Below are 16534 nucleotides of genomic sequence, written 5' to 3' on the forward strand. Positions count from 1 at the left end.
ACAAGAAAGTTCACCTTCAATCCAAAACAACATCAGCTCCCAAAATCTCTAAAACACGTTGCAAAAGTTCAAGACGAAGTACCATTAATTCTTGATGCGGTGGCACATAACCAAAGGTTGGAAAGACTAATCTCACCAGGATCAGCTCACAAATCTTACTCAGAAGTGGTGGATTCGGAATATTAAAAGTCAGTATTCCTTCGATCTCCACCCCTGGAACCAACAGCAACACATCCACTTTCAAGTTCGGGAAGCCTCCGACCAGTGTCAAGGACCTCAGTCTCCCTGAGCTCAACACTCCTGGCATCAGTCACAGTCCACCCTGGTGAGGCGTACCTTTGACACAGCACTCTTGTTCTCCTGGATCTTCTCAGACTAGCTCGAGCTTGCTCTCCGTCACTTTGTTCAGATTCAGACGTTTCAGAAACTGGGGCAAGATCTCTTTCAGGTGCCAATCTCAAGTTCAGCCATCTCTGACTCACGGGCCAAACTCTTTCAGCTTCTGTGGCACTTCTGCTCTCCCTTGGGGTACCCTGTGCACTACTTCCTCTTTCAACTGAATTTGACTCTTCTCCACCCACAGCAACACTTTCTCCGTCTGAGTCAAATTCGGGGCTTCGATTTGCACAACCCCTTTCAGCTCCATCTAGTGCACAACCAACTGCATCAGCAACCCTCACAGCTTGGCTTGCCCTCTCAGATGGCCCTGCCACCTCAGCTGGATTTTCATTCACGAGAGGGGCTGTATCTTCCAAGGATGCTGGAACTCTGCGGGTATGAGAGGCATGCACCCAGTTCGGCAGTTCCCCACACTTCACTGCCATGTTCGTGACCAGTATTACCTGGTACGGACCACGCCAACGAACATCCAGGCAACTTTTCCTCACGTGTTTACGCACAAGCACCCAGTCTCCCGGGCACAAGTCGTGGCACAGGTCACTTGCGGCTGGAACAGTTGCTGCTTGCACCTGCTGGGACACAGAACGGACTACGTCAGCCAGTCCCTTACAGAAGTCGAGAATCAAGTCATCTGTGATGTTAACCAAAGCAGTAGCAGGTATCGCTGGTAATCGCATTGCCCTCCCCATCAAGATCTCATGAGGGGACAACCCTGTTCGCCTATCTGGAACACTATGAAGGCTCATAAGGACCAAGGGCAGTGCATCAGGCCATTTCAGGGATGTTGAAGAACACACTTTTGCCATCCACGCTTTCAGAGTCCCAGTAACTTGCTCCACAATCCCAGAAGCCTCTGATCGATAACTGCAATGCAATCTCTGATCCACATTCAAGGCAGCACAGAGCAATTTCATAATCTCACAATGGAAGTGTGTCCCTCTGTCCGACTCCAAAGAGGTCGGAAATCCGAACCTAGGGATGAGCTCCCTCAACAACAGCTTAGCTACAGTGAGTGTGTCACACCTACGTGTTGGGTAAGCCTCCACCCATCTTTAAAAGACACATACCACAACTAAAATGTACCTCAACCCATTATACTTTGGCATCTCGATAAAGTCCAACTGCATCCCATTGAAAGGCCCTCCTGACCTCCCAATGTGACTCAAAGTTACATTCTCTTACCTGCATTCATCTGCTGACATGTAACACACCTCTGACATAAAGCTTCAGCAATCGCATGAAACTTCGGATTGTACCATGTCTGTCTGAACACTCGCACCATTGCATCTCTGCCAAGATGTACTGCACCATGAATCAATCTTGCCATTGGACTCAACAGACATTCCGGCAACACAGCTCGTCCATCACTTGAAACCCACACATCCATATCTCCCTTCTCACATACTGCTCGTATCCAGCTATACCGTTCTTGATCAGTAACTTCATCCTGCAATCGTTTTAGTTCCTCCCATGTATGGGCCATGGCTAACATCATGCTGAGATTGGTTCTTTCTTGGGTTTCTCCAGTATACCCTCCAGTAAATATGCACCCTTGCCCTACACAGAACCGGGCAACTTCATCAGCATAGTTGTTTCCTAAAGATGCAAAATCACTCCCTTTGGAGTGGGCAGAACATTTGACAACTGCAATTTCTTTCGGACAATGCAATGCCTCCAACAACTGTCTCACATATTCCCCATTTCTGATGGGTGACCCTGAAGATATCATGAACCCTCTCTGTGACCATAACTGTCCAAAATCATGAACAACACCAAACCCGTACTGACTATCGGTACAAATCTTTATCCGAATCTGATCAGCAGCCAAACAGGCACAGGTCAAAGCAATGATTTCAGCTACCTATGCGGAGTGTACTCCCTCTAAACAAGCAGCTTCAACCACTCCCGTAATGGTACATACAGCAAACGCTGCTCTCAATCGACCGACATCGTCTCTTAGGCATGAACCGTCCACAAAGAAAATTTCATCAGGGTCAAGGAGCGGTTCATCTACAATGTCTGGTCTCGGTTTGGTGCATAGTTCAGTCACATCGAGACAATCATGATTCTCACAATCTTCACCATCTGCATTTGGAATTGGCATCAATGTTGCCGGATTTAAAACTGAACACCTCGTCAAAGTCACATTTTCTGCAGCAAGTATAACTTGCTCGTAACGTGTCAACCTGTTGTTCGTGAGGTGCTGTGTTTTAGTCCTTGTTATCAACAGTTCAACAGAATGTGGCACATAAACTGTAAGCGGATGTCCCATTACAATACTCTCACATCTTTCAATACTGACACCTGTTGCAGCAACGGATTTGAGACATCCGGGCAACGCAGAAGCTACTGGATCTAAAGTAGTTGAAAAGTAAGTAGCTGGTCTACGGACACCTCCATGATTCTGAGTCAGAATTGACAATGCACAACCTTCTCTCTCGCAACAGAACAATGCGAATGCCTTGTTGTAATCAGGCATCCCCAAAGCTGGAGCGCGAAACATGGCTTCTCTCAGCCTCAAAAATGACATCAAACAATCATTGTCCCATGGTACCGGATCACTCACATCCTTGTGCGTCAGCCGTTGCAAAGGCTTCGCTTCAAAGGAGAAGTTGGGAATTCATTGGCGACAATAGCCAACCATTCCCAAGAACATTCTGACTTCTCTCTGAGTGGTGGGCAAAGGCATGTTCATAATAACCTCAATACGATCCGGTGACACCTTTCTCTTGCCCTTCTCAATTCTGTGACCCAAATACTGTACTTCACTCAGACAGTACTGCAATTTTTTCGGGGACACCTTGTGTCCATTCTCTGCCAAATGATTCAGTAGCGCAATGGTATCAATTCTGCAAGCGTCTTCTGTTTCTGAGGCAACGAGCAAATCGTCAATGTATTGCACCAAAACGGAGTTCTGCGGCAACACAAGACTTTCAAGATTCTTCTTCAGGATCTGATTAAAGATCGATGGACTCTCTGTGAACCCCTGTAGGATACGACACCATGTTAATACACGGTTCTCCAGCCGGAAAGCAAAAAGAAAATGGCTTTCCTCATGGAGTGGTATCGAGAAGAATGCTTGACACAAATCAATCACTGTAAACCACTCAGCTTCACATGGGATTTGAAATAGGATCACAGATGGATTCGGTACCACAGGACAACATGGAACAACTATCTCGTTAATTTTCCGTAGATCTTGCACAATTCTGAACTTCCCACTCAGTTTCTGTAGTCCCATGATAGGCGAATTACATGGGCTACCCATGATCTCCTTCAGAATTCCCTGCTTGATCATAGACTCAATCACAGGTTTGATCCCTGCAATCGTCTCTGGTGACAAATTGTACTGGGGCGTCCTAGGGAATTCTACATTCGGCTTAACCTGGATCTTCACTGGCTCTACACCTTTGATCAATCCGATCTCTTCTCCACTAAAGTCCCAGACATCAAGTGACACAGAGTCCCTCAAGTCAAGTGGAAGTTCCTCCACTGTCAGCGCCGGGTACATTTCTATACACACGCGCTGATTCGCAACCTTAAAGGTCGCATCATCATCCTTTGTCTGCACTTCAACTCCCTTTGGTGTGCAATAGATGGTGCAATTCAGCTTGTACAACAGATCTCTTCCCAACAGGCAAACTGGAATCGAGTCGCACACCACAAACTGGTGTCGATCTCTGAATGTTCCTATTGTCACAGGAATTGGCTCTGTCAATGGGCTAGTCAATTTCTTATTCGCTACACCAACAACTTGGATCGATTGTCCCGAGAAGGGTAGGTTAGGGACTACTGCTGATCTCACAGTAGACCAGGTAGCACCAGTGTCAACCAAAAAGGTGGTAGGGTGACCATCAATGTCTGCTTCTACAAATGGTCCCCTCTGGTCTACCTCCAAAGACTGCTCCAAGCGTGCAGTCTTCCTCCCCTCTCAGGCACCGTCATGCCAACGGATCTGGACCGAACACCTCACTCCTTACGAACAAGGGCATCTGTTGGTAAGTTTGAATTCCTTGCTGAACATTTTGGACCCTCGGTGGCTGAGGAACTTGCACCTGCGGACTACTAGTCCCCCCTTTCACCATCCTAGGTCTAGTCACAGTGGGAACCATTTCAGGTACAGGTACCTGAACTATCTCCACTTCTTGCTGCACCTGATTCATTGGATTCAAGGGACACTCGCGTTTCCAGCATCCAACCTGATGACAAAGATGACACGCAGTGGTCTTTTTCAATGTCGCCACATCCATCCCTGTCTTGGGATCAACTGACTTTGGTATTCCCTGACCTTGGACATTCTGATTTCCTCCTTGATTATTTGCCTGCTTCCTTCCTAACGTCCCTCCATTAGCCTGTCCCTGAGTCATTTGCATTTGAACGAGCATCAGTTTGTCCTTCAACTTCCGGTGTTTCAATTCTATCTCATCACTACAGTACCTGGCATACCGCAAAATCTCATCCACCGGCTTATTCTGCCAACAAATCAAATGATGCTATATCATAAGACTAACCTTTGGCCTCAATCCCAACACAAACTTCGAAACAAACTGTCCCATGTCCTTTGTGTCCAAAACATCTAATCCTCTGTACTGCTTAAAAGCCTGCAAGAGTCTTTCATAAAACGCATGCTCTCTTTTGGCTCCTGCACTGTCCGATCTATTTTGACCCAATCAATATCCTGAGGTGATATTTTCGACTTCAGCCACGTAATCACTTGTTCAAACTTCTTCATGACTATAGGTGACGGACCATTTGAAACAGGATCCCTGTCAGGCTCTGAAGTTGGCCACTCAACAGTGATCTTACATGCCAACCATAAATCGCTCGGAACCACAATGTCAAACAGTGTATTCAAATCAATCCACAACACCTTTGAGATCTTAACAAACCGATCAACCTGCTTGTACCACTCGAGAGGCTTTCCCTCAAGCGGGGAAAATCGTTCGTAAATGCAGCCAAATCACCCCTACTCCAAGGCACATGCACGTATCCTCCATTCTGTACCTCTCGTAAAGGGAAATTTCCTACATCTATCATCCCCCCACCTGGAGGTGGCGTTTCTCCTATTGTCCTCTTAGAACTCTTCTTCTTGGACCACCTTTCTTCCCACTTGTCAAGCATGATCCATGCATGCATTGCTATGATCAAATCTTTGATATGGGTCCTCAATCCCATGACCCTCTTCTCTTTCAATTCTTGGTCGCTATACTGCAATCTATGGCTTCCCTGCAATGACTTTGTTTTGGACAGATCCACATCATACTTTTTAGCCAATTCTGACAACTTCTCATGTTCAGTTCTTGCCTTTCGAGTCACATACTTCGCTACAAAAAGTAACTCATCTTGTTCGTACATTTACGTTCTTTCAAGAGGCAAATTTCCACTTATTATCTCATCTACTTCTGCTTTCAGCCTTACAACATCTAACATTCTCCCTTTCAAGGCTCCCCTCAGTACTTCTCGACATGCTGCCCCATTCCGTTCATCGTACTCGCATTCCTGCTCTTGAGGGCTAATTCCTTCTGCCATACTCCTGCAGACGGAACGATTGCCTAAGTTGCCTTGCTCACTCTCTACAGTTCTCTCACTCTGAGTCCGATTCCTCACCGGTGGTGTCCACATCCGCAAATCTGATCTTGACTCAACCAAAGACCTCGGTCTCACTGACCTCGCATCCACCTGTCCACTTGAGGAGTCTGCTGTAGCTGGCAATGGCATACTCCATCCTGCTCACTATTCCATTTCCCTCTACCACACTCCTCGATCCTACAGCTGACCTGTACTGAACTCCCAACCTTCTCTTGGTCTGGGTTGTAAACTGAAACAATAGATCCAATGGTAACCGGTACCTTTAGAGCGTCCGGTAACCCCACACCTCTCCCAACCTCTGTGTTTACTTCTGACTGATTTTTCATGCCCTCAGTTCCTGTCGAGATTTTCCCTTCAACTCTCACCTCCGACTGAGTCTGTAATCCACTAGTCCCTTCTGCTTGAGCCGACTTCTCTTCATAAGAATCTGGATTGTATGGAGGTGGTCTCTCAGACAACAACCTCTCTACTAGATTGTCATCTGTATAACTGTCATCGTCATCCACACTCTTTGACTTAGCACTGTCTGTCTTTTCCAGTAGCGGGTACAACCTGTCCCCCTCTATCGTTTGTACTCTCCACCTCTTCTCTTGTGTGTCCCAACTCGCATCCTGAAATGCCTTAATGGACTTCTTCATCCTTTCTTGACTTCGGTGTCTTTGTCTGTCATGCGCTGCTCTAATCCATGCATGCAATGCCTCAAACTGAGTTGGTCTCGGCAAAGGTCGCAACGAAGACATTACAGATTTCAACTGATACAACACTTCCAACCTGAAGGAGCCATATCGTGGGAAAGCCAATTCTCCCTCGCCTTGGGTCATTTTATGCCAATTTTCAAGCCAAATGATGGTATGCAACCCCCCATTTCTTGCCATATAATGCGCCGGAGTATCCTCAGGAGGGGCTTCTTCTCCCCCTCGAGTAACCACATGTTTGTCACCTCTACATAATTCTCGGACAACCTTAAAACATTTCATCATGATCAGTTTTCGATCGCACACAATGTTTTCGTTCACTTCCTGATGTCGAATCCACCAAAGCAGCGCGACTCACACCAACCGACCTATCACAGCGCGACACCTTCTGACGTCACTTTTCCTCCGCTCGCAGCAGTTCCCCTCCTTCACAATTTACGTCTCACCCATGCATTCATCCCATTCACACGCTGAAATAACCGTTTGTCTCAAACAAGTTACTTCTCTGACTGTCCGTCCACAGTCTCTCGAAGTTGTCTACCTCTCCATCAATCTCCGTCAACCGCCGTCGTCCGCTGCTCGCCATCCGATGAGTCACCATCACTTGACTTCTGTGGGCCTCTAGAATCTCTTAGCTGAATCTAGATCTCCCCTCACTATCAGAGATAACCATCCTCTGCTACCAACTGATAGGACCGGATTCTTGCCTACCTGATTATCTCCAAGAATCCTCTCCGGTCGCCAGGATCTTTTTATCTGCTAAATAGTGTGGAGGGGAGAAACTTTATATCTCAATATATATTCACCAGAATCAGATCTCATTTAGAAAGGACCACTGACTCAGAATCTAAAATGTATAGGATTTTATTACAACCAAAAATAATTGCACATACAGACACCTTAGCACAAGGTGTAAAAGGTAAATGGGCACTAAAACAAATGCAAGTCTCCGTAGGAGTCTCGTACGACTCAAAACAAAAAGAATCACAAGCTGTAAAAGCATAAGAAATGCAATAGTAAGACCAACATTTACATTCGGAATCATTAACCTAAAAGAGAATCAATTAGTCTTTCCCTACTCTATCTCTAAGGTGACATCCCTACTTAACATTTCCCTTCCCCAGGCAAGAGAATAAAAAGGTGTCAGAAGTGAAGACTTCCTAAGAAGTACATTCACTTAGTCAGAGCTCGTTCTAAGATGCTCCTTCTAGCTTCCCATCTAAACCTCAACTGCTCAACCCACGGGGCACTGTCCCTGATACAAAATCCCAAAAACGTAGAACACGCTCTTCGGCACACCTCTTCAGCCAGGTCTTCTTCCAGTACTTTTCCAGTAAAAGTTGTATCCCATCCAACGACGGTTAGCTTGACCTTGGGTTCCAGGCACCTTCTCCGCTGAAAGTATCATTCGCACATTCCAATGTACCCCCCTGTTGGCTTCTCGTACCATCCTAACTCCTAAAACAAAGACCTAGTTTCTCTAACGAGCTAAATGTCCTTGCACCTGCAAAAGAAACATGGGAACGAAAAACATTTCTCTTCTCTAAGATTCTCTATCCTCCTGTAACCCAAAGCCTTTACCGAGGGAAAACATTTTCGGCCTACAACGTTTAGCTAACATAAGAAAATGAACAGGTCTTTCTCTTTAAACGTATATGCGATCAGGCCTTTACACTGTTAAACACTCCTAAATCTCACTCTAAGCATTAGTTCATTCTCTTTATACGTGAATAAGCAAACTTGCACTTGCAACTTTAACATGGCACACATTTAAACTAACACATTGCATTACATAAAAACTAATCATAATGCATTTACTACAATACATTCACAATGATCTGCAGCATTACTCTTCATAAAAAGCATGGTTACATTTCTAATCACACCTATGTTAAACGATTCTAGTGATACATTTCTATGGCACACTTAACCTATATCGATTAATATGCGGGTGCTGACTAACGGTGAATATGATGCACCCCTACAAATTTCAGATTAACATGACACTCTATCACCGGTCTAATGCATCATCAATCTAGAAAAAGAGGGTGTAAAGCATATGTACTTAAATCACTCCCATTGAGGTCACTATACTTTTAGAAAATAACCATACTATGTTTTTTCGGTCTTCCTCTGTCATAAACTTTACACTTGCATTCCAACAAAATAAATCAAACTATAGTCCAAAAGTGACAAAATTAGCCACAAATAATGTGTTTTTGTTTTGTAATTAAATGGACACATACATTAAAATAAACTCTGAAACAAAAATCAACCAAAACATGACAAAGAAAGAAGACAAACATTCACCAATAAAAACAGAAATAGACCATAACCCAAAAAATAAAAAAGTAAGTCAAGCACAAGCTAAAAAGCAAAGTACAAATCATAAATTGGATTTAAAAACAAAAATAGCCTTTCCATGATAAAAAGGTACAACGTATTACTAACATAAAAATATAAACCATGAAAAACAAGCAAGCTTTGAAGTACCTGAAAGAGGAAAGTCCACATGGACAAATATTTTCCCTAAGGAAATGAAAACCAAAACAAGATAAGCTTGTACTAAGATAGAAACGCTCTAAAGTTAGCTTTCACAAAAGAAAATAAACAGAAAAACCAAAAGCAAAATACTTCCTAAGCATTCCACCCAAAAAATCGACACCAACTGAAGATCATTTCTTCCCACTCTTCTCCCAGTAGCTAAATGAAATCCTTAAAGAAAGCAGGAAATTGAGGGACATTTATATACACGTTTAAGGGAGATTTTTGTACAGCGAACTTGCCCACAGCCTGCAAGAGCTCCTGAATCTCACAAAAGCCATCCTATCATGCTGGACCTTAGAGGAGCACAGACCACCACCACCTATTTTTAAGCTGGAAAAGGCCACTTTCACTGGAAGAAAGTAGAGCCACTTACTCGTAAAATTCTTTGGTTTCAGCCGCACAATCTAAAATGTCCATACGAACATCAGTAATTAACCCTTGCCCTTCCACTAGTACATTCCCAACTCCAACCATTCTGATCCACTTCCACCAAATCCGGTAACTGAATAATATTTTTCTTAATCTACTGGGACCTAAACCTAATTTCTTCATTTTCAAAAACTTATAGCATTTGCGAACAAGCAGCACTAAGGCCAGGACTGCCTCGCATGGTTCCATTTGTAGCATTTTCTACCCTGTTATCTTGTTCTTAGGATCTTTCCAGCTGCTCCTTTGACTATTCTGAGGCCTCTCTTTCGCCACTTGCCTCCAATGATTGCCATACAAACAAAGTACAAAACAATCATTTAACCATCAACACCCCCTTCCCAACATGCTTCCAGTCAACTCCGTATCTTCACCAGGACAGAACCTTTGTTCACTGAAGAAAAGTAATCTTTCCTCTGCGCAAGCACAACAATTTCATGGGCCGACATAGCTATCATACATCAGCCATGTCACACACCGACTTTCCCGAGCCCTGCACTCCCAAGGTCCCCTGGGCAGAGTGCCTGGTTATCTCTCCTCTGCCCAGATCCTGCATATGATATTTGAAATTACAAATTAAACCACCGACTCTTGCCAACCACCCTGATATGCTTCTTGAGCCTGCTAGTGATGGCAGGTCACTTCTTAAAAATATAATCTAGGTTCGGTGAGAAAATGTAATTATTATGTAATGAAAATGAACAAATTTGCAAATCAGAAGTCCATCTCGTTTGCAGGGAGGAAAATATCGGGTTGCACACTTTGAATGCTCACATGGTCAAAAACAGTGCCCCTAGTAAAAGGGTCATAGGAATCTAATACTCTCAATTGCTGCTCCGGCCACGTCTATCCCAGCCTTATCTTTGCTTCTCCACTCCTTTGAAATAGCCTCTGGTTTTAAGATCAATATGTCTAAATCTCATGCATTAAATCTTACCATCCCTACTCCGGATAAACAGAAACTTCAACACCGTACCCCCATACACTGGGAAGACCAATCAATTCGCTATCTGGGCCTCAATTTGACCCTGTCACTCTCCACCTGGACCCAGGCAAACTGGCCGGTCTGTCCTAGAGAAATTGGAGAAGAATTACAATGCTGGAAAAAACTTCCTATCTCCTGGTTGGGTCGTCTCAATGCGGTGAAAATGACACTTGTCCCTAAGATATTTCTTAAATGGTGGGGGTGCGCAGATCATAAAGTCCAAAACATCACATAGTGAAGTATAAAATTTCTTTAATTTTCAATTTATAAAATTCAGCAAACAGATAGACTTCAGCCAAAGCGTTTCATTCCCATACCGGGAACTCCATCAGGGCAGTCCAACGGTGACAATTGTATGAGAACCTCTCATGCGGGCCAAAATCGACATTCCATCTTTTCAAGATGTGCCCCAAAGATAATATACTTCCAAGAAAACCCCTCTTAATCCGAGGATTTCTTAATCATCAGTTTGTTAGATGGTCCAGGCCCGTGTATCGCACTGCGGCCAATAGGAAGGTCAGCAGGTATGATTACTCCTGTTGTGTAAGACCTGGACTCCGGATACACGTTCCTCCTTCCCCGTGTTACACACTTATTGGAACAAGCCTGAGGTGCAGGACTTTAGGGTCCGCCATTGTGCTTTTGGACAACTTGTCCCTAAGATACTTAACCTCTTTCAAAACTTCCCTACCCCGATCCCTCAGGTAGATATCCAAAGCATGCAGCGCGACCTAACTTCCTTTATTTGCGGTAAAGGCCGTCTCGAACAAAGTACGTATGTTGCTCTGGGACCGCGGAGGCCTCGCGTGCCCTAATCTTTTAGAATACTATTGGACGGCCCATCTACGATACGTATCTGAATGGGTGGTACGGGAGAGTGAAAAACATTGGTTCCACATGGACAGGGCTTGCAGACCGCTGTGGGATCTGGCATGGCTTTCCAGAACGGCCAGACCTTGCAGTACAAATGCCGCAACCCCCACGAAAACAGTTCTCAAAATATGGGACAAGATTGCAGGACCCAGAGGCCTAACAACCTTCTCTTCACATATTGCCTGGAATGCTTTGTTTCCTCCGTCCTTACAACCACATGCACTTCTCAAGAGTAATCGGGGAGAGTGGCGAGTTATCCAAGATCTCTTTGAAGGCAGTAACTTTAAATCCTTTGACCAATGTAACAAATCCTTCCATGTCACTGAGGCCAGCAGACTTCAATGCTATCAACTCGGTCAATGGATGCTCACCCCCAGGTACAGTTAGGAGGCCACCAGACCGCTTACGGCCTGAGTTCCTAGTTTGCACCTTCGAAGGCACACACGGTCTAATTTCTCGCACTTATCAAGTACTACAGCACTCGCAACCCCACCATCTTCATACATACCAAAAACAATGGCTAATGGACATAGAGGAAGAAGAACCCTCCCAGCAAAACTGAGAATAACTATGGCATGACATCCCTAGAATTTATAAGAGCATTACTCAGCGTGAATGACTCACTGGTACTACATCCCGCACTTTTACAGAAAATCCTCCCTGCCCACTCTCCCCTCTGCTGTAGATGCCAATCAGCAACAGGGGACTTTATCCATACCTGGTGGACATGCCGGCTTGTGACGGTGTTCTGGAAAGAGGTTCTAAGCCACATTAAAGACACCGTGGGATTCCCCATCCTAAACTCCCCCTTGGTGTCCCTATTAGGCATTAGACCAGCGTTGCTCAAAGCCAAGACGCACTCTGACTGGCGCCTTATCATGCAGATGTTGGGGGCTGCGAAACAAACTATTGCTCTACATTGGAAGACAACATCTCCTCCCCTGATATCTGCCTGGTTCCTACGCCTATGGCATGTCATGACAATGGAACTCCTGACAGCCCGCCTCGCCCATACAGATGCCAAATTCACACATACTTGGCAACCACTTATCACTCATCTCTTCCAAACAGTGCATGCCCATTATGTCCCACATAGACTGCGAGCTCTTCAACTGGTTGAGGACTCTCTACTTCCATACTCTAAAGAGATCGCACAACGAGATCCCTTGACGCTGGGGGCAGATGGTGGCACCCTTTCCTAGTGAGAAATATACATAGGAATGAAGGTCTGTCCCTGATACCCCTTTCAACAAAACTGGCTCGCCCGCCCTCAAACCCTATAGACTCCTGGTTACCCCCAGTTCTCTTTTATTATTTTTAGATGTTTTCATGTTTTAGATTTGTAAACAACACATTAAACGGAAGCAGCTGATGATACCTTGGCCCCATTGAGGCCTTTTTGGGATCTTTATCTGCCTGGATCTTATTCTACAGGTATTGAATGTTTCGTCTCACTTGCACTCTAACATTGTATAAGATATGTCTCTAACCTATATAGCATTGAATGCACCCTGCAGCGGCCCATTGCATGTTTATAGCCAATGTTTGCACTTTATATGATCGCATGCATAGTACAGCGAACTGACCCATACCTGAAAGGATGAGTCCCCTTCAGCACCCTTTAACTATATCCATTTATTTGCAACTTGCTGTCATCCATAATGCACCACTTGCTGCTTGATGGCTAAACGTTACATGTAAGGCATATACTGGTTGATGCCCTGCTTAATTCAGCTGCTTCTTAACTAGCTTATGTTGCTTGTGATGATGTAGATACAACTATTGTTTTTAGAAATAAATGTTTTGACTTCTCTTGTGGTAAGAGAGATGTAACCAAACTCAGCAGTACACAGGACCCTACCCTGTAAGGCTTCGTAACAGGAGTCAGTTTGTACAACCTGAACTCTTTAGAACCTAAAAGATTCAAACATTTGGTTTTGAATGCTCACATGACGTCCAAAGTGTACTAATACTGCTATGTAATTACTTAACGAATTCCCTTTCTCTCTTTGCAACTGCATTTCTATTGTAATGATTTTTAGAAGATTCGAAAAATAGAATTTAAGCAAAAAAAAGGCTCATAGGGGTCATGGCTATCACTCCCAGCCAAAGATCTGCGGTTTTATGTCATTTATGGATAACCTATAAAGAGGAATTTAGGGCTTGATTATGATGGCGGTGGGACCAACACCATCAGGCCATCGGTGGTGGTCCCACTGCCATCCAGACCATTGAATCCGACCGCCGCATTAGGATGCAGGCGGTCAGGGCTCGGCTGTCAGGGGGAAAGACCGCCGCATCTGACAGGATCAAGGATCCTGTCAGGGTGGCGCTCAGACTCCTATTCCCTGCAAAGACAGTGGTGCCTGCCCAGTCACCGCCATAGGAATTAGGATGTCCCTCTCCGCCTGCCCGTTCATGGCAGTTTACCCGCCATGAAAAGGCACACGGAAAGTGACTTTGGAGGCTAGCAGGGCCCCCTTCCCCCTGGCCATCCGGCATTGGGCCAGGGGAGCACCTATGTTGGCCTTGGGGGCACCTATGGTGCCACCCTAAACATCCCTGCACCATGTACCACATAGTGCAGGGATGTTTTAAATGTGCATAATTTGTATTGCGGCATCTGCTGCAGCCCCCAGCACATGCTGCAATGTAAAATATACACATGGTGACCGCCGTGAAGGTTGTTGCATCGTAATACAAGCAGCGGGACCGCCAACTTCTAGTCGGGTGGTCCTGCTTCGGCCACAGTGTCCGACCAGCATCGTAGTCAGGCCCTAAATTTTGAATAACTTTTAAGGCATTTGTAAAGTTGGATCTGCTCAAATGACTTTTCCTTTCCAAATTATAACATGAATTCCACATCTTCCCATGGACAGCAGTGTGTCATCTAAATAGTAAAAGTAACAGTGCTGACCGCCTGGGGGATGCCACCGATTACTGTTTTTTTCCAGAGACAAGATGACCTGTCTTCACGATTTAAGTTCTGCCTAATACAAAAAAGGGAATCAATTTGCGTCCCTGGATTTTGATCCCAAATATGTGGACACGGTATCCTGAATCTTGTGCTCAGTAGTAGCAAGAGAAGCAGCTATGGCCGCGAGGACCAAGACTGCCAGTTCACCTTTACCCGAGACTCAGAATATTTGTTGTCTTATTTTCTTAATGATTATTTGCACCTCCTCCAGTACATGCAAAGAGGAGGTTTAAGATCAAGTGATAGCCTTAAGCCTGATTGGCTCAGTTTTGAGATTTGTTTTACGACGAAGGTAAGAATCTTATTGTTAAACCATTTAAGGTACCAACTTTCTTTATAGACTAGTTACTCATTTCATTCAGATTTGGCTCCATTTTCTATTGGCTAGCTGTTATTCAGTCAGTATTACCAGTGAAAACATTTCAACTTGAAGTCAGTAAATAATATTTCCAATTCTGTCCTTGCATACAGTGGGCAAAACCATTAATGCTCATATAATATAGGAAATTAACATGAACATGCTACGTTCCCTAATGTTGCTACTGTGCAAAACCAGCAATCCTATTCCAGTTATAACTTATACTATGAGTGTATGTGTTAACCAAGTTGATTGTCTGTCCTTTAATGGCCTACATATATGTACTTTTTGGTTCATGGGAGGAATAGTATATCAGGAACGTCATAACAAATGTCAATAGAACCAATTATTATTATTATTATTATTATTATTATTATTATTATTATTATTAATATGCTTGCTGTAATTATTAATAATGATGTAATTATTATTATCAGAAGTAGTAGTACTAGTACATGTGCATGCTGTGACACAAACATAAGCTCTTAATAAACACTGGACTTTCATTGTTTTCAATATTTGTATCACAGGTTGTACTGAAGAGAGAGTCACATGACTACAGATGCCTCTTCAGGGTGTGTTTTGTACCAAGGGATCCCTGGGATCTGCTGCAGGAAGATCCAGTAGTCTTTGAGTATCTCTATTTGCAGGTACAAAAATGGATAAAATAATTTCATGAAAAAATACAATTTTTGACAGAGTTGGTCCCAGCTAAAGCTATTCGTTATTGCTCCACACACAGCATGTTAACCGTTTTGTTTACAGATTTTTTTTTTTTAATGAAACCTCCCAGGTAAGAAACAGATGCCTTTACATATATTTCACTCACTTACATATTCAAAATAGCATAAAGAGTTTAAACCTCCAGTTGTGAACAATTGTGGTAGCAGTTACTAGTAAGTTACCTCTCTGTTCATCTCCTTCCCCATAGACAAAAAAGTCCTGCCTATTTTAGGTGGGACCGCCATAAAAAGGCTGAGGGAAACGGACATCGTAATCCCTACAGTGGCGCCTGCGCAAGCACCGTCTTCATTGTAGGGAATACTTTCCAATCGCCACCCCTACGGGGTCTTCCCCCCCACCCACTGCGCTCCGACCGCTGTTAACTTAATCCGGCAGAACGACCGTTGCCCTGGATGTCAGGAGGACCACCACCGAAGGCATGTCAGTGGCAGTCCGCCCGATATCCTAATGAGGCCTTATAGCACTACTGGAAGCAGGGGACTTTGTCCTAAGCAGTTTCTATGATTTTAACTTCAAAACAGTGAGCAAAAATTTAGACACAAGGATATGCCAAACAAATTATGAAATGTTTGATTTATTTCATAAATAACTAAATATACAAAAAACTAAATTTTAATTTTAAGGGTAATATTGCATCGTTTCAAAATCTAGTTTTATTTCTGAAACATGAAGCGATAGGCTCGACTCTAGCATATCACTTGGTCTATTTAGCTGCTAATGCATGCTCTTTTTTGTGAATGCATACCAGCACTCCAATTGAACTACCAATCATTAATGATAGATTCTGTTTTTTGGTGTACTTTTGCAGGTCCTACAAACCAATCTAAGTGCACTGAGTTAATTTCTAGCCTCCAATTTCAGATATTTCGTCTCATTTACATACCATTTCAGAATTGCAATTCGTACATTTTACTTTTTTATGTTTATATACTTTATGTATA

The 16534-nt window shown here is 43.9% G+C and overlaps 1 protein-coding gene across 1 annotated transcript in view; it reads left to right on the forward strand.

The window, feature by feature from the left end:
- Positions 1–16534, forward strand: part of FRMPD1 (FERM and PDZ domain containing 1) — a 923611-nt gene that overhangs the window by 681663 nt on the left and 225414 nt on the right. Inside the window, exon 9 of the mRNA XM_085636581.1 lies at positions 15380–15499. Coding sequence (XP_085492707.1) covers positions 15380–15499 — 120 coding nt within the window. The remainder of the gene's footprint in view (positions 1–15379; positions 15500–16534) is intronic.

The sequence above is a fragment of the Triturus cristatus genome, chromosome 2_1 (assembly GCF_964204655.1).
Source record: "Triturus cristatus chromosome 2_1, aTriCri1.1, whole genome shotgun sequence".
Taxonomy (NCBI): Eukaryota; Metazoa; Chordata; class Amphibia; order Caudata; family Salamandridae; genus Triturus; species Triturus cristatus.